Source organism: Phocoena sinus, chromosome 9 (assembly GCF_008692025.1).
Source record: "Phocoena sinus isolate mPhoSin1 chromosome 9, mPhoSin1.pri, whole genome shotgun sequence".
Classification (NCBI taxonomy): domain Eukaryota; kingdom Metazoa; phylum Chordata; class Mammalia; order Artiodactyla; family Phocoenidae; genus Phocoena; species Phocoena sinus.
Window position 1 is genome coordinate 29,300,436 of NC_045771.1, and position 19,000 is coordinate 29,319,435.

The following is a 19,000-nucleotide window of genomic DNA, read 5'->3' on the forward strand; positions in this document are numbered from 1 at the left end:
ATAGCAGCCCGAACAGACCAAGACACCAAGCCAGAAGGGAACCATTAAATGACTAGGGTAGTAAGATCATGAGAGAGGCTACAGCTATTCACCAGAGGTTCTCCTTAACCTCCAGGCCTCTGACTATATATACTACCAACCCTTCCACTCTGACGCTGAACTCCCTTTCATGTGCAGAATTCAAGCTTTTGTGTATCTCCATGCAGCTAGCATTTCAAATGATCACATGATATAGTTTCACTTGCTGGCCCCCCACAAGTATGTGAAGTTATGTGACTTCAGTCAGAGTCGGGGTGTTTTCCGATTCCTTCCTGTGGCAGCAGCTGAGTCTCATAGGACATTCTGCTGAAGCCCCAGCCCCAGAGAGCACACGAAAACCTCCAAACTCGCCACCCAACTCCTGCACACGGCAGGGTGGGGCGGCCATCAGGTCAGAGAAGATACTGAGACTTGGCTGACCCCCTTGCACCCCAGCATTTGCTTCTTGCTCAGAGGGCCTGTGAAGGTTCCTACCTATCAGCAGGGGTGCCTGGGCAAAAGAAGAATTTTGAATGAGAACTTTGAAACGTCTTTTTGGTCTCTGGGATCAACACTTCCCTTATAAGTCTGTTATTTGAAATGTATTCATTGGGCTTTCAAACACATTTTCAGCAATGCATTATGTGTTCATATGCAGTCCTGCTTGTCTACCTTCACGCAGGTGCTGTTGGTACTGCTTGGATGTCACCTGATGAGATGAACAAACTCAGTACTGGTGCGAGGACTTCTTTGCAGGGTCTTAGCCTTCTGCGTCGCCAGTGGAATGAGATGGTGGACCTGGAAATTGGCTTCTCTGCACCCCCGTGTAGAGGGAACCTGATTAGAGAAGTACTGTGTGCTTCGTTTGACAAGAATAGAAATGAATTTCAAAGAAAATGTCTTGCAGGTCCAAGCTCTGAGCAGAGGAGAAGGGAAAGCAAACGATGCTGAGGGGTAGAAATATGTTCAGTCTTGGGGAAGGCTGTGGTCTCAGTGGTCCCTGAGGGTTGTGATTCTCATGGGGAGGCCCTGGGTGGAAGAAGAGTGGTTGGTGAGGATATCCTGAGGTGTGAGGAATGAGCCCGTGTGCGCTTGACCAAGGGGAGTGCACCTTTCCCTGGTGACTTTCTGTTCTCCCTCAGGGAGAGAACCTGGGATTTAAGATCAGTAAATGAGGTGACACTTCAACTCCTATGGAAATCTGAAACTTCTGGCCTGGGAATGGGGTTGAGAGCCAATTCTTACGGAACTGTTAAAATCCCATTATGAAGAAAAACAAATCCCATTATGAAAATACCCTGGAGAAGTTTCCCTACAGTTCTACAGCACTGGGATTGTGGGATGGGCACAGTTACAGGCACTGTGGCAATTGAAATTCTGACGTTGTAGTTAGTATATTAAGTCAACAAATTTTAGAGTATAGTTTCTCAAGAAGTGATTTGGGTGAAGAAAAAGTGTTTAAGCTAGCAGAGGGGAGAATTTTTTCTCAGAAATTTATCTTTCAGCTTGTAAAAGTGTTAAGCCTGGACCCATTAAATATCAGGCATGCTAAAGAGGATTTATCACATTTACTTTTTCAGTTTTCCCATCTTGCTATCGTACCATATGCTATTTCTTGCCTTGCTTGCATAGAGCCTTGTGTGGAGGAAAAATGAGCTGTTTGCCAGGGAGTTTGAGATCAAGCAATTAAAATGGGTAAGACTTTAAACTTACACAGTGTTATATGTCAATTATATCTCAATAAAGCTGGGGAAAATATAAAAACAATACAACTGACAAAATTTTTTAAACATTTTTTAAAAGTATAGATTATGTACTAGAAATAAATAGGTAATTATTGACTTACATTTTGTTTATTTACACTTTTCCTTGGTTACGAAGAGTTCAGGTGTGTTTAAATATGCAGTTAAATTTAGTGATATTCCTCTTTTATCAAAGAGTAATTAGGGCCTTCCCTGGTGGCGCAGTGGTTGAGAGTCCACCTGCCGATGCAGGGGACACGGGTTCGTGCCCCGGTCCGGGAAGATCCCACATGCCGCGGAGTGGCTGGGCCCGTGAGCCACGGCCGCTGAGCCTGCGTGTCCGGAGCCTGTGCTCCGCAACGGGAGAGGCCACAGCAGTGAGAGGCCCGCGTACCGCAAAAAAAAAAAAAAAAAAGAGTAATTAGGATCTATAACGGGCCACCCTTCCTTTTTCTTGGCTAAACACGGCGGGGTGGATATGAGCCATGATCACAGACGGCTGTTACTGACACGCAGAAAAGAAGGCTTCCTGGCCTCTTTGGAGGTGAATCACCCCTAGGGTTCAGAATGGCAGTTTAACAGAGGGAAACAGGCGGCCCTATATCCCCGTTCTCCCTGCTCGTATAATTCTCACACAGCAATCAGATGCTTTCATTTCTTTCTGCAAATTTAAAAGTCACATGTGAAACTTTGTGTTGACTTGGCCCACATTTATTATTACTCTCCCTTTACAACAAGTGGGAGAGGCTGCTCTTTGTAGCATGATTTTGTTTCAAGAGATTTTAATCATGCAAACCATCTCTACTGGTTTTTCTTTGGATGTGGATGTAAACTATTACCAACGGTAAATTTCATCCATCTATTAAAAATAACACCTTATGTAACAATTGGCTGTAAGCACAACAATCAAAAGGATGTAAGTATTTATTTAATGTCGCACTAAATTAGTTTGATCTTCACCCCTAGTCATTTCCTTTTGGAATGATTGTTAGGCTCTTGAAGCATAATCCAACCGCTGGCCACATGGTGATCTAAAATAGAAGGCAGTTTAAATCATTTAGAGTTTAGAAATCAAGAGGCAGTGTATTTTAATTACATTTCATGGTGAATTCTAAGACCTCAATTCTCCCATCACTTCTCTCCAGCTTCTCAACCAAGTTTATATAATCAAACCAGGGAGGAACACCCTGTAGCTGTCATTATGTTTACAAATCCCCAAACCCTTTAAATGGTATACTGTAAACTCTGTACTATTTTGTTTCTGTGAGAGGTGCAATAACGATATGACGGTTAAGGGCCCAGTCTCTGAAGCTAGTCTGTTCTTTGTGACCTGGGCCAGCTACTTACCTCACCATTACTGTGTCTGTTTCTGTACAATAAGGACCACAATAATAGCACCTACTTTATGAGGTTATCGTGAGGATCGAATGTCTTAATATATACGATTTACTTAGAACAATGCCTGGTACATGGTAAGTGCTATCTAAGTGTTTACTAACATTATTTTCTTTTTCAAAGGTGTTGAGTCCTTGGTGTACCGCTGTGTTCCCTTTCATGCTGGGCCACACATTTGTCCTTCTCAGTTTACCTCATTATCCTACTCCAAGAAATGTTATGACTTGTCACATCTGGTCTATACTGAAACTGAAATTTTTTTAAAAAATCAAGGATCTTAGCCAACTTTCCTTAAGAAAGTCTTGTCTTTTTTTTTTTTTTTTTTTTTTTTAGGAAAGTCTTGTCTTGCCGAGTATACATGGTTCCTGGAGATACGATTTGAATCTTTCTTCCTTCAAGTCAGCTAAGTGTATTGTAGTGTTCTGGATAACTAACTGGCTCCAAATGGTGGGTTTAATTCCTCAGTATTTGATGGCCTTTGGAAGGTGATGCAAAAAAATACCAGCAGCTCACCAAATTGCCTGTAAATAAATATTTTGATGAAAAGCTCTTCTGGTTCCATATCTTAAGTAAAACCAAACACATCAGTACTGACAGTACTTCAGAAAATTAAAGTGTTTCTAAAATATTTACTGTGAATATCGTGGTTACAAATCTGCAAAATGGGGTCATAGCATCTAACTTACATAGTTCAATTCCATTGTATTCTTAATATAACTGTCATAGTTCCTTAAAAAACAAACAAACGAAAAACCACCAACAACAAAACCAACTGTCACCCAGATCATGAATAAGGAAATAATGCTGTTATTTGTATTCAAACAAATTAAAGTGTTTTTGTGTTGTGTAAAGTATTATTATCAGGGAAATGCTTTAATTAACCAACTTCCGTATCCAGAGATTACAGATAATGCTGTTTGATACGTTTTTCTTGATCACGTTTCAAGATAATCATCATTGCCTCTAACCATTGCCTCTATTAAGCAGTTCCCAGTTTACAAAATGTTGAACTCCTAAATTGAAAATTAATACACTAGAGTGTAACTCCCCTCCCCTTTTATCATCATAAAAGGGCATTTTACCCACAGTGATTGTCTGGCAGTGAGCCTGATCCATGTGATACCAGAAAGCTGTTTCCTAAACACATCACTAGAACTGGAGACTGTCCAACATAGAGGACCCTTTATGGTAACATAACCTCCTGTGGACTCATTCCTATTCTCAAACTATGTGGGTTTAGTTGGAATGAACCCCACTGCCATTTCCCAGCATGGGTCTTGATTGCTTTAAAACGATCAGTGTATTTATCATCCAACCCCAATCCCCAGTGGCCATTGTGATTGGCTCAGGGATAGGCACATTAACCAATCAGAGCCAATGATGACTTTTGCTGGGCATTCTGAGAAATAAGTTTGCCCTCTCTCTTGTGTGAGCAACCAAAAAAAAACCCAAAAAGAATCTCTCCCTTTCCTTAGAATGAGTAGTAGGAGAATGTTAGATCTGGAAGGAAGTGTGGCAGCCACGTTGATGAGAAAAGCCGAGAGCCCAGAGCTGCTGAGACTAGGGTATTGGGGGGGTTGGCACAGAACCCTGTGGAGCCTGCAGTCGAAGACAACTTCACAGAAGCCAGCTTCTTTAGGCTGGAGATGGAGAGACATGAGCCCTGGGAACATGGTGTGAGCTTTTGGATCAAACTTCATCTGAATCGGTCACAACTCTAGACTTTTCAGCCACTGAGTCAGTACATTTCCTTTAATGTTCGTCAGTCTGGGTTGCTTTTTTTTGTTACCAGCACCATAAGGAGCCCTAAACCATGAAGGCACAATAGCCTAAACTGGATAGAAGCGTTTGGGCCCCAGAACTTGTATTTCCAGGAGCTACCTATACTACGATGGGGACTGGGAAGGAAATGGGCCAAAGCTAGGCAGTTAACCAGTAAAACAGGTGAGACATTCATGGATGGCTTCCATGGTGATGCCAGGGAGACAGAAAAGAAGAAACCAAAGACACAGCTTGGGAGTTGGGAGTTCTTGCTCAGGCATGCGGGGGTTACGGGGTGGTGCTAATGGCTGAATAGTAGTCATGTATTTGTGAATTAAAGTCTCCCTGGTTCTCACAATCGGTAAGTTAATTACGAAAAGTTTTCTAGTTGATAGGAAAAAAAATGGTCATTAACGGAAACTGCAGTCTTCCTGTTTTAAGAAAGAGTGCTTATTTTCAATGCAGATAAAACAGATTTACTTTGCAAAAGAAGGCATAAGAATAAGTGTCTAGGGCTTCCCTGGTGGCGCAGTGTTCGAGAGTCCGCCTGCCGATGCAGGGTACACGGGCTCGTGCCCCGGTCGGGGAAGATCCCACATGCCGCGGAGGGGATGGGCCCGTGAGCCCTGGCCGCTGAGCCTGTGCATCCGGAGCCTGTGCTCCGCAACCGGAGAGGCCACAACAGTGAGAGGCCCACGTACCAAAAAAAAAAAAAAAAAAAAAAAAGAATAAGTGTCTATTTTTCAGGTTATTCTCATCAGTGGATGCTAAAGAACGGTAAACCACTCAAATAAGCACTGTATTTGTTCATTTGTCATTTTGGAGTCTCTCATTCAGTAAATAGTAATTTTGTTAAATTTTAAGGGTCACAGTTAAATGTTTAGCCTTGATTTTAATATTAGATCAGAGTCATTTTCCATGGTTTGCTCTTTTTCACAAATTATTGCTTTGCCTTTTAAATAAAATTGAAAGGAAATAGAATGAGACCAGGATGGTCAGGGAAACATTTCTTTAGCTTATTTTGAGAAAAAGAATATTCTTTCTTTGTCCATTCTGAACTTAGAAAATCTATTTTTTCTATATGATACTGAAATATTGAACAATTCATAAAAAACATAGCATTTACATTAAAATACCACCTTAAATACAGCCCTGTAATTTTCACCAGGAACCTTGTAAAATATCATGAATATACATGCATGAATACTAAAACAAGACCACTCAAAATTCACATGGAAGTGCAGCATTTCACACAACATAATAAATATCCAGGATGTCAAATTGATCATTATTCTGATTTAGATTCTTTTTTCCAGTTAAGACTTTTACTGTATAATTTATTATAATAACCTTACCAGTTAAACATAACTAATTGAGAACAGAATTCAACTAATCTGACTGCTGAAAGAGCACAATTGTCAATATATTGCCGCATATTTTAATTTACAACATATAAAGCTGCCATTTCGGCAGGAAATACACATCCATGTAACTAACTGCTCAATGAACTTCTTTCTCAATGTATGAAAAAATGTCAAAGTTAATAGTATGAAAGGAAACAGAAGCTAATATTATTTCTGAGATAATTTTATTGCCTTAGCTCTTGGGCTTTGGCAAAAAAATATCTTAAGTTTCAATATATATCATATAACTTAAAAACATTATTTACAAAATATAAAAAAATTTAACAAAATACTGTACAAAATACTGTCTCTACACATTTAAAGGGTGCTTTTCCTTACAATGTACGAGAGCCCTTTATATTTCTACCTCTGATTTTCCCACATGCTTTCAGGATCCCTTCCTCCAGTATTTCAGAGCTGAGTTTTTAATAGTGGAAGCTGGTCTATAATGAAAGTGTGAAGCCAAAGATAAAGGTTGCTATATACCTCACTGCTACTCTTCTAGATCAATTCTCCTGGTTAAAAGTCACTTAAACTCCAAATCATACATTTTGCTTTTTACATTTTGCTTCTTACATCTTGCTTCTTTTGTTTTGTCACGAAATATCGCTAACAAACATGTTTTAGGGGGTGTTATATCACTTATGAAGATTCTTTCTTCTGAAATGAATGAAGGTGTTAAGTAGGCACCCACCACTTCTGTTAACCTGTCCCAACACCTTCTGTTTCTATGCACCAACACTTAGTATGATTTCTTCATAAAAAATACTCAGAGAATGAGATTCATGTTTACTGCTCCATGCTGCTCTAATAGATGTCTTTTTTAAATGACTAATATTCACCCACCACTATTGAGTTCCATAACCGTGTTCCATAGTCAAGGATCTTATCCTGAGTATGGACCAGTTCTCTCGGCATGAAGGCTCTTTCCTGTTCTTTCTTGCTTACGAGACAGTTTATCTTCCTTGCCCTCAATATCTGTTCCCTAAACCACCAACATATGAACTCAAACTTTTTCAGTTTTAGAATCCCAAGAAATCTACATGCCTATTGTGTGACATTGACATCGATCAGGTAAAGGGACTTCTGAGAGAGCCTCGAGGATCTGGGAATTCTGAGGAGGCAGGTGTCAGGCTCCCCAGCCCAGCACAGTGGGAGCCACTCCCGTTGTACGTCTGTCACTGGGGACTCTTGCCCAAGGCTAGAGTGGTTACTTGCAAGTGTGGACATCAGTCATGCTTTCACACCTCCTGCAGCGGACGTAGCAGCACCAGATAAACTTGCACTCGCATCGCTCCACGTGCCTGACCACGTGGGTGTTGTAGCCCCTGCCGCAGCAGAGGAGGTTGCAACCGTCTGCGCCCTCTGACGTGCGGTTGCACTCTCTGCCTTGGGTCCCGGGGATCCCGAGTTTCTTATCCTCTACACAGTAATTGGGAGACTTATTAATGTAGAGCAGATCATCCTTGTGGATCGGTATTTTCCTCTGATCTTTCTCTCTCCTGTGCATTTTCCTCTTTATTTTGTCTGAGATTTGGACACTGTTTTCATATTTATCCTTCAACAGACGGCCAATCTTTTCAAAAGAAGACATGGTTTTCCAGCACGTTTTCACAGCACAGGAGCCGGAAACTCCGTGACACCGGCAGTCTAATGACATCAACTTGGCGACAGCCTGAAACCAACAGGAAATGAGTGAAACATGGTTCATGAAGTGTTTTACTCAACAACAGAAGCACTACCAGCTCTGGATCTGTTTACTCCTGTATAAAAATGATGGTTATATACTTCAATTAAAATTAAATAAAATAATAATAGTTTTAAAAATACTTCAATTAAATAATAGAAAAATAATAATTTTTAAAAATAAGGATGATTTTGCACGTAAAGGATCTTTTAGATCGCTTAGAATTCAAATGTTTTGTCCTTCTCTTCACTCTACAGAACAAACCTTTCTGAGTCTAATGTAAAGCTGCAGACCAAGCTAATAATGTTAACAGAGATTAGCTGAGATAACAAAGGAAAGTTAACGTTTACTTCTAATCTCTCATTAATTTTGGGTGTGAGAGGATGTTCATTAGTGCCTCTATGTTCCTGATACCGTTCATTTTAGCACCTTGCTACTCAGAGTGTGGTTCATGGACCAATAGCGCCAGCATCACTTGTGAGAAATACAGACTCTCAGGTCCCTCACCAAAGCTGTGGAATCAAAATCTGCATTTTAATAAGATCCTCAGGTGACTTGTATGCACTCAGAAACAGCTGTGGAACTTTACAAATAACCCCTGAGATTCTTATTTAATATGTCAAGGTGGGGTCCAGGCAATGACTTCTACAAAGCTGCTCAGATGATTCCAAGGGCATCCAAGGATGAGAGCTACTGAACTGACAGCTCTCAGGTTTGATCACTGCAAAAGTCAGTTATATTCACAGGGGTTTGGGGGGATATGCTCTCCCCTGGTCACAGAACACATGAGAAATCCTGACTAATCAACTTAAGTTGGTCAAAAGAAGGGGTTGGAGAGTGCAGTGGCTCCCAGCCAATTCTTCCCCTCTTCTGGAAAATTAATTCAAAACATATGTCCTATTCTTGATGTATCAGTAGCACCCTCCTAACATAGAAAAGGTATAATATTTATATGATTTTTCAATTCCAAGTGCTGAGTTATTCTGTTCAGATGGAGGAATTCAATGAGATGACATACATGGGTTAGAGTCCATTGCCCGACACACATTAAGGTCAAAATAAATGCCCCCTGTCCCTGACGAAGAAGGTACGGTAAGAGTTGAGATAAAATTTCAAATGGGGCTAACCGTGCAAAAACAATGCAGAGATTCCTAAAATAAAAGTTTATAGTTCTAATTTCTCACATACCGGCCAGTCAGCATAACTTCCTTCAATCCCCAGAGGATGGCAGAGCAGATTAATAAATCGTCAGGACTAACTGGAGAGTTGACATTCTGTCAACAGGCTGGGTAAAATAAAAAATGGGTCTAGCTATTCGATAACTTGGAAATTATGTGTGTAATCTCGCCAAATAAAGGAAAAACCCCACCGCTTAAATTCCACTTACAGTTCTTATCAAAACTATAAAATGACAGGGGTTTCTACTTTGTTATTTTGTACCACAGTTGACACTGACATGTTTGTGGAATGTTACGTTTCCTAACAAATTAACTAAAGTTTCTGAACTATCTAATGAGACAGAGTATTTCAAACAATTTGTTATATTTGCAGCCTTGAATGAGAGCATATGGTATTGATTTGTGTAATATTCAATACTTTTTATTAGTGTTTAAAATAATAAACCGAACAACATTTAAACACTGTCTTTTATAGGGATACGACACATATGCTTGTTTTTTTTTTTTTTTTTTTTTTTTTTTTTTTTTTTTTTGCGGAGCACAGGCTCTGGACGCGCAGGCTCAGTGACCATGGCTCACGGGCCCAGCCGCTCCGCGGCACGTGGGATCCCCCCGTACCGGGGCACGAACCCGTGCCCCCTGCATCGGCAGGCGGACCCTCAACCACTGTGCCACCAGGGAAGCCCCCATATGCTTGTTTTGAACTCATGAAACTAAGAAGCGAGTAGATATGTCTGTTTCTTATTATCTCAGGTAAAATTTACCTTTCAATTGAGAACAATTTGGCACACAAGTTTATTTGGTTAAATTTATGGCATTTGATATTCACAAAGCCTTCAATTTTTAAAAAGTCTCCAGGCAAATAAATGTTCAAATTAATGCAATCTGCCTACTTTTGTTCAGATTTTAAGTGCCCAAAGGATATGAGAAAAAGAGAGCTCAATCAATGCCAGGTAACAGCAAAACAAATTGTCCAAAGAAAGCCAAAAATCTAAGAATGTAAGTTTATGTGTTTAAGCCTGATCAATGCTCATTACAGTCATCACTTAGTGATTTAGAGCTGCCTCTCGCTCAGATTCTTGACTGAGGAGCTGCCTTTTCCTTTTATTAATCAGTTCAGACATTACCTATGGTGTTGCCAATTTGCAAAGCATGGAGGACAGAATAGACGCTCACCAAATACTCATTGAATGGTTAGTCTAGCTCCCTTGAACAGTTTTAACTCATCCTCTGTTGGTAATCTGAATCAAGAGGAAGTAATAAAGACCACTTTCTTCAACAAAAGAGTCACTGCCAGGAAGTCAGTGATATTGGGAGACCCTGATCTGGCTGGGTTTTCCTCCAATTCCTCAGCCCACAACAGTGTTAGGACACAAGAGTGACACACGACTGCCCAGGTGTGAAGGATAAGAGGGAAGACTGATCTTGAATCCAGGGATACCACCTGCTGAATTTGTACCCGAATTTTGGGGAGAGTTTCCTGCCATAGAAAACTAGAAACTTTTAAATACGTGGAGTTAACTAAACTTTCTAGAGGTATTTTTAAGGAATTTAATTCTATTATCTTTCAATTCCATTACGTTTTTGTCTTTAACGATAAGTATAAGAAAAGAAATAGTATTTTTATTATATATGTGAATACTATTCATATTGATATTCTAGAATAGAAAGACAAAGAACTTGACATGCAATTTAAATGATTATACCCTTGTAAGACTCCAAGGAAGAAACTTGGACAAATAGGGATAAAATAAAGCGATGCAACCACCACTAGGAGAATGTGATGAAATGCAGAGTTCAAGGGCAGATAACACGTACACACACACACACACACACACACACACACAGAATTTTACTCTCAGAGTTAAATTTTCATAAATTATTTTACTTGATTTAGTTTTATAGGAAGAAATGCCTTGCATATAGTAGGTAGTTCATGAACATGTCCTCGCTTATTATTCCAATTTGACAGAAAAATAAATAGCCTCGTTGAGACACTTGTCTTCCATAAGGATAGATGGTAATATATGATATAAAGTCTTTATATGCAGCAGGATAATTTTGATAGAACAGAGAAAAATGAAAGTGGAAAGTACAAATATATTTAAGAAAATTGCATGAACACTCCAAAAATATATATTCTGGAGCTTTTCAGCTAGGATTCTTAATTGATATCAAATAGCCATTCTGAGATGCAGTGATAGCATAGTGATTTTCTAACAGGAGAAGTAAGAGAATAGCAAGCGAATGAGTTGTGTGTGGTTATGAGAAAATTCCTTTCTCTACTTCGCTGAGTTGTTAAGGTTTATAACGATATTAACAGAGTAATGTTTTGTTAACTATTGCAAACAGATGTGCACATTTTGGTGAAATATTTTTAAACTATGGGAGAGCAATTGGGAGCATAGCATTTAATCTACTGGGCACCCTATGTTAAGTTTTGGTTTGATAAATTTCTGATGAAGTGAAATAGGAAAGATGTATCATTAACACTTAATGTAAAACTAGAAACTGTTTGAGAAGTGGTCTAAGGAGTTAGTTTTGACTCAGAGGTAACACAGCCGGAGGTGATTGTTTTTTGGTAGGTTGCTTTATCCAAGCTTTACAGAAATGACTAAAAAAAAAAAAAAAAAAAAAAAACTGTTATGGAACATTTTGTGACATTTCATTTGTCAACTATCAGATGATCTGCTTAAGTTTTTATGAAAACGGTGACATAAATTGGATGGTTAATTGTAGTATTCCTATTTCTCTGACCCATTTTGTCCCTTTCAGTCCAAAAATATATATGAACCTGCTGAAAAGCAAAACACTTGTGTGTTGTTCAAGTACTTGTAAATATTCTTGAAACAGGTTAATGAAATTTGGGGGTGGGGCCCATGCCACTTTTTTGAGTTACTCATCTTAAAACAAATTATGGGGTAGGGAAACTTAAAAGTTTATGAGGTGGACATGGGAAGAATGGAAATATTTTAAGCACACCAAAAGAAATACCCATAAATATTCCAAGTCACATTATTCTCAGAAGTTCTGCCCCTGGAAGACATCACATCGTTCTGTTAGACAATCACCATTCGGCAACATTATTCTTGGAGTCATAACTTTAGGAATGGTGTCAGAAACCAAGTGGGAATTAGAGTATTTAAGGTCAGCGGTTAGAAAGTCATCTATTCTGCTCACAGCACTACTAAGCACCAGTACCCACATTTCTCTGAACGCTTTCCTACGTTTTGAGTTTGGAATTTTGAGATGAGGAAAATCAACTCAGTTGAATGCAGACCTTGAACCTTAATCAGAAGGATATACCTATTAGATTAAACTCCTAATTGCCAATATTGAAAACGTAGTTTTTTGTTCTTCCACGTTAGGTAATACCTTGGAAACCCGGTTGATTTTTGTTGTTGTTCTGGTGCTGGTGGTGGTGTTGGCTTTTTTCTTGTTTTTTTTTTTTGACCACCAATGGAAAGAAAAATATTAAAATGTTTTGAATTGTAATAGTTCATGAGAAAAGACCAACAGAAACATCAGTGTAGTGCCCTCAAAATATCCAGGTAATATTTTGTAATATTTAAAAATTCCATCTAGACCAATGTGGAAAAAAAAAAGATTCAGTAGAGAAAACTGAAATTTACACAAAATGTGTATATACCTAAAGGTTGAATTTTTTGGGCATAATTAGAATAATAGGGAAAACCTCAGTAAAGTGAGGACACTGTTTTATTGCCAACAAACAGTGGATTAAAATTGATGCTGAATAATTGTATGTTTTTTTTTAAAAATCAGAATATAAATAGATCAAAGTTAATAGTTATAGAGGCAAATATTGCTACCTAATTTGAAAAAAAGCCACGTAAGACAGAATAAAACTAAATAACTGTCTAATATTGCTAATAAAAATACATTTTAGAATACTTTAGGACTTTTCATAAGTCTGGAGATAACTTTATTCAAAAGAATGAATTATAACATAAGTTTGAAGTTTTGTTTTCTGATTAAATTTTTTTAGTCTCTACCAAATTATTTAAAGAATGACTAAAGAAGATTTAAGGTCTAAGGTGATACTATTCATTCAATTGTTTTCTTGTTTTTAAAATGTATGAATTTGACTTGATGTTTTTCTCTAGTTTAGAGTTTTAAAGAACAAATGTTAATTACCTTTAACCTCTTTTATATTAATATGTTAGAAAAAAATTCCTTTATTGGATATTATTTAAATTGAAGCAAAAACTCATTCATTTAATTTTTTTTAATGTAAAACTTTATCAAGAAGAGACCTGTGCATAACTGTGGTGTTAGCAGGAGTTACTTTAGTGAGATAAATTAACTTAAAATTTCAAAACAAAACAATGAAAAGCTTACATAGCTATTTACTGACTTTCCTATTTTCGAATCTTCCGTTTTGAATCAATATTCAAATAGAACTGAATAGTCAAATTTGAATTTGAAGTGTTATGATGATATATTTATTGAGTTTTCGGTTTTTGTATTTTAAACCAAAGTGGTTAAGTAAAGAAAACTGGCTGAAACTTGCAACTATTCCAAGAGAGTTCCATTTATTCACTTTCCAAAAATGTAAAACAAATGCAGCATGTACTTTAAATATTCCTAAGAGATACCGCAACTCATTTTAATTTATTGCAGGAGAATGTGGCAGATTGCAATGACTACTTTGGGACCTTTACAGGTTATTGAATATTTACAGTAATATACGATATGTGGTGATATTCCCATCCTGAAAAGATTATTACAAAATAGAAAATCTATATACCTAAGAGAGGTTTTGACTGTTTTTGGAAAGTCACTATGAATTACCAAGTAATTCAACTATGTTGTAGAACTCAAAGCTTATTGTGTCAATATTCATTAAGGGAAATACATAAAAGTTAAATTAATCTACAAATTTACACCATTTTAAGAAAATTTAGCATTAAAATATTCATAAAAGAGGTTAATTAGATGTGATTCTTCAAATTTCCCTATCCCTAGATCTTTAATATATCTATATTTTTAAATATCAAAATATTTAATATATCTATAGTTGCTTTAATTTATCTGTATTCATCAGTTTTTACAGTGAATCTACATTGCTTTATAATAACATAACTACTTCCCTTAAATAAATTTTGTTTTACGAAAAATATTACTTGAGTTGTGTATTCTCTAATGTATTCAAGAATGTTTTGCTAGAGAAAGTAAGGACAGAACTGATAACTTCTTTAGATGTCATTGCCTACTAAAATAAAGATTTAAAAATATAATGAAAATTCAAATTTGAAAAAATGAAATTTGATTCAGTCCCGTTAGAAAGGCAGATACTGTAAGTCTTATTCTAGCTCTGCAACTAACTATCTAAGAGGGTGGAATAAAATGACCCAACAGGCACTTGTACCTCTGTTATTTTATAATTGGTGTTTTAGGTATACGAACTATACAATCACAAATATATTGTATAATAAGATTCAACTCACATCAGATGGAAACTTAAACTAAATCAATATGGTCAGTACAGGCTCATGAAAGAATATATATATATATATATATATATACTTGCTGTTATATAGTAAACATATAATTTTACATACACACACACACACACACACACACACACACACACACACACACACATACATATATATTCTTAGACTGCAAGCGTTTGGTTTTTAAACCATTTGGTCAGATTGATCCAGAAGTGTAATCCTAGTGTTATTTACCTAAAGGCACTGGATTTCGATTCCATTTTCTAATACATACCTGCCTTCCAGCTTCATTGTTATGTAGGTTCATTGCTAACAGTACTTTGCTGTCTTTTCCCGTGGTGTTTCTGATGGGGAAATCTAGGAACTTTCTGCTGAACCACATGCCATACTGGACATCATCAGAGCAGCCCCCCCAGTGCCAGCCTTCATTTGCTGAGCCGCCGTTCTGCAACGTGGTGTCACAGGAACACTCGGTCATGTTGCCTGCACTGCATGACCTGGTCACAGAATGCACCAGGCCTGCAGCCATCACAGCATAAATAAATGCTGTTTCCTTGGTGCCTAGAATAAAACATAAGTTGCTAAATGAATGAGTCATACCGTTCTCTGTTTATGTTCATAACAAAGTCTTCTACTTATCTTCTTATCAGGGAAGCAACTTTTCAATGGATGCTTTAATGAGTACATATTTAAGAAAGGACAATTTCATATTGTTCTCAGCTTTTAAAAAAGCAACATGAATTTTCGGTATGATTTTCCTATATTGTATATCATAAATTGTCCCCATACCTTAATATCATCTGTTTATTTTTAAAATTTGAAATATATGTCAGCATCCAGCTCAGCACTTAACAGACAATAAAAATTCTATAAATACACGTTGAATTTAAAATCCCTCGTATGGATACGTAAATAGTGATACAATGCCCAAAGGAGTCCTGCTTACCCTTCTCGTTAAATTTAAAATGTGTTATCAGAAAACACAAGCTGAAAAATTTGGTATGACTTTTGTTGTGTAAAAAATACATGTCAGAATGCAAATTAAGCAAAGACCAAAGCAATTAGGAGATAAATGTTGCAGTTTCATTTCACATCAAAGACTGATTTTTTAAGGATATCCTGAAAAACAATATTAATATGAAAGTTAAATATTATATATTCTTATATACAGTATTATATCGTCTTACAGTATTAAAGGCAGTTAAAGATAATTGAAATGTCATCAGCAAAAAAAAAAAATTGTTATGGAAAACAACTGAATGTTGAATATGGATATCACACACCTGCAATAGGTTTTTGAGCTAAAATCTTTGACAATTAAAGTCCCATTAAAACAGTAATAAAATGGACTAGAAGGGACTCAGCGGGCGACATTTTCCCCCCCTTTGGAGATGTTTAGATTGGAGTAGAAACGTTATCACGTCGTTGTCCAATAAACCCTTTCAACAGCTGATGCCTCTACATTTCAGCAACTGTGAAGAACACATCCTCTTCTTTTTTTTCTGCAGGGAGTCAGGGCTCTTTCGGAAGGGTGTGCCGGCCAAAGCGCAGCGGGGCAAAAGCGATGCTTTGGCGGCGGTGAGTGTAGGGACCCGGCGGGGAAGGGTCAAAGGTGGAGGGGGAACCGAAATGAATGTGAAAAACAACTAAGAATCTTTCAGCGCCCAGGGCCTGAAGTCCTTTGAATCTGCTGATACCTCTGTACCTTTATCCTTACCAAGTCACTGCTAGGCCGGTGGAAGTGGAACTTTGTGTTACTGCAGCTTCCCGCGCCGCGGCTGTGCGCAGAGGAGGGAAAAGATAGAAGGAAAGGAATAGAGGGGAGAACTAAAGTAGTGCTCGAGCTAGCCTCACGTGGGGCTGCCCGGGACAGTCCCTTTAAAATCGCCATTATCCCGTCTTCCCGGTGCTGTAAGGAGCCAACCAGCTTGGGGCTTCGCTGCAATTAGCCAGGGCTCGGTGCGCAGCGGAGCTGCTTTTAAATCAAAGCAGCTGCGGCAGCGGCATTCCCTGTAGCCGACATCATGTTTCTCCAGCTGGTCACCCACGTAGGGGGGCGCTACGGGGTCCGAGGGGTCGGCGGGGTGGAGTGTCAGCTTTTCCCCAACTCCGGCCGGGCGCCGCGGGGAAGGGGGAAGAGCTACAGCTCCACGCGCCCCGCTCGGGACCTGGGGTGTCACCCTGTCCAGGACAGCACCTGCACCCGGGTCTGGCTTCAGTCGCCCCCAGTTTCATTGCACTAAAGGAACTCTCTGGGGATTTAGGGAGCGACGGGACCACGCAAGCACTCTTTATTTACAAGAATTGGAGGACCTGCCCTCCGTCCCGCGCCAGCTGCGAGCGTCCCGGGACTCACCGCTGCTCAGCTCGTAGCCAAAGAGAGGGCTGGTGTCAGACGGGGCGGCGGCGGCCGCCAGGCAGTTCCATCTCTCGTATCTGAACTGGCTCCTGCACTCCTGAATGCCCAGACGGGCGCCCTCGCAGATGCTCGGCAGCAGGTACGGTTTCCTCTTGCACAGCTCCTTCTGGCGGCTGTTCAGCGGCAAGCTGGCGCAGCCCAGCTTCTCCGGAACCCCAAAGGAGGCGATGCCCAACCACCTGTAAGACACGGCCGCCCCTAGCGTCAGCCGCTGCCCTGCTCTCCTCCCAATCCCAGATGTTTACCCGAAATTTAGGTCGCCCGCCCTAGAGTCCCGCCTCTCCTCTCCAGCCTCAGCTGAAAGTTCCCTGAGGCTGGACATCCCTTTTGCCACAAACCCCGTGCGCCCCTGCTGCCCCCATACTCACATCCAGTTTCCTTGGGCTCCGCAGGGGAACAGCGTGAGCAGGGCTGCCCACAGCGCGCACAGGCGGGACAGTCCCTGGAGCGCTGCTCTGTCCATGGCCCCCGCATGGAGTCCCCCAGGCCCAGCCACTCCTCTTCGACCCTCCCCAGCCAGAGGCCCACCAGGACAGAGGTCAGTTCCCCAGCACCAAGTTGTCCCTCGCCTCCTTTCTCCCTGCAGACAACGTAAAAAGAAGGCCAGCCGTAGTAGGGGCTCTCAGCAGCCTTCTCCTCGCGAGCTGGGAGCAGCGTGAGGAAGTTGGGAAAGTAGCTTGGGGCACTCCTCCCGAGACGAGTTGAAGATGTGCCGGAGATGCGGGAGCGTCCCTCGCATTCCAAGGTGAGAAACTTCTGTTGATGTAGCTCTGTCTCCATCGCCCCCGGCCTCTCCTCCCATCTCCTCCCCCTGGCCGCGCCTGGAGCCTGATTGGCCCAGCAGCGGCCCCTCATCTCATCATCCCGGGTCCTCAGGCTCTCATTGGCTGAGAGCAGGCTCCGCGGGGGGCGCTCGGGCCCGCTGTTCCCCGACAGCCGGTCCAGATCCTGTGTTCCTGACCTTTCCTCCTGTCGCAGTTTCCTGAGAGCGGGTCTCTGCGGGAGGGGTATTGATTCAACCCGAAGACTGATAGGGGAGCTTCTGTCTTAACAACCCTGGGTGAAGGTGTGGGTTGAATGGGCGACGTTTGAGTTCCACCCACCCCAGTCTCATTTGGATTAATTACCCTCTGGGTGGAGTGGATGGAAAAATCTCACTGCCCCCGTTTCTTTCCTCTCCTTCACCTCTTTTTGAGTCAGAGTTGGTACCAAAAAATTGACCTTTCAACACCCTGCTTGAGGTCTCAACGTTTCAGGAGACTTTAGAGAATGAGTAAAGTACTTGTCAAGCTTGAGGTCGATCATCGTGCACATCGTGCAATGTGCAGGCGTTTACTTTTATCGAAAGGGAAGATTCCAGCCTAGCATCGAACCTACCATATTTAAATTGTGTTAGGTGATTTTCTTTTACGATTTTGCTTATCTTCCGTAGTCTTTGAGGGCACTGTCAGAAGATGGAGGGCACAGAGAGAATGCGAGTGAGAGCTGTCTGGAGAGCTCTAGAAAGATGAGGGCTGTGTTCTTTCCCTTCTCTCCAATGCACACTATGTCTCTCTTGGAGACTTTGGACAGGGCTACACATTGAAGACAAATTTCAAAAGCTTACTTATGAAACACCTACTGTGTGTCCACTATTGTGAGAATTTATGAAGATCCCTTCCCTTAAAGGCACAGCCTTTCTGGTCTTGTCTCCAGCCGTGGAGACAAGTCTGAAACAAAATAATTTGAGATTATCAGTAAAGGAAAGTATAGACTCCAGCAAGTTACTCTTTGGAGCCAAAGAGTTCGGAAGCAGGAGAATGTTCTGGTGCCTGGAAGTTCAGAGAGTTTAGTTAACCAGTGTTTTCCAGGTTAGAGGATCTCTGGGGAGAACTCTGAATTCTGGCGGCACGTGCTTGGCTGCGGTATCAGAAAACCCTC

General features: G+C 40.3%; 1 protein-coding gene across 1 annotated transcript; it reads right to left on the minus strand.

Moving 5' to 3' along the window:
- Positions 1–5,963: 5,963 nt before the first annotated feature.
- WNT16 (Wnt family member 16) lies at positions 5,964–17,885 on the minus strand. Its single transcript, XM_032642189.1, has 4 exons — positions 17,449–17,885; positions 17,018–17,259; positions 14,936–15,222; positions 5,964–7,994 (listed from the first exon to the last, which is right to left on the minus strand). Exons 1-4 carry the CDS (start codon positions 17,541–17,543, stop codon positions 7,530–7,532), a joined length of 1,089 nt encoding a protein of 362 aa, XP_032498080.1. The 5' UTR covers positions 17,544–17,885; the 3' UTR covers positions 5,964–7,529.
- Positions 17,886–19,000: the final 1,115 nt, after the last annotated feature.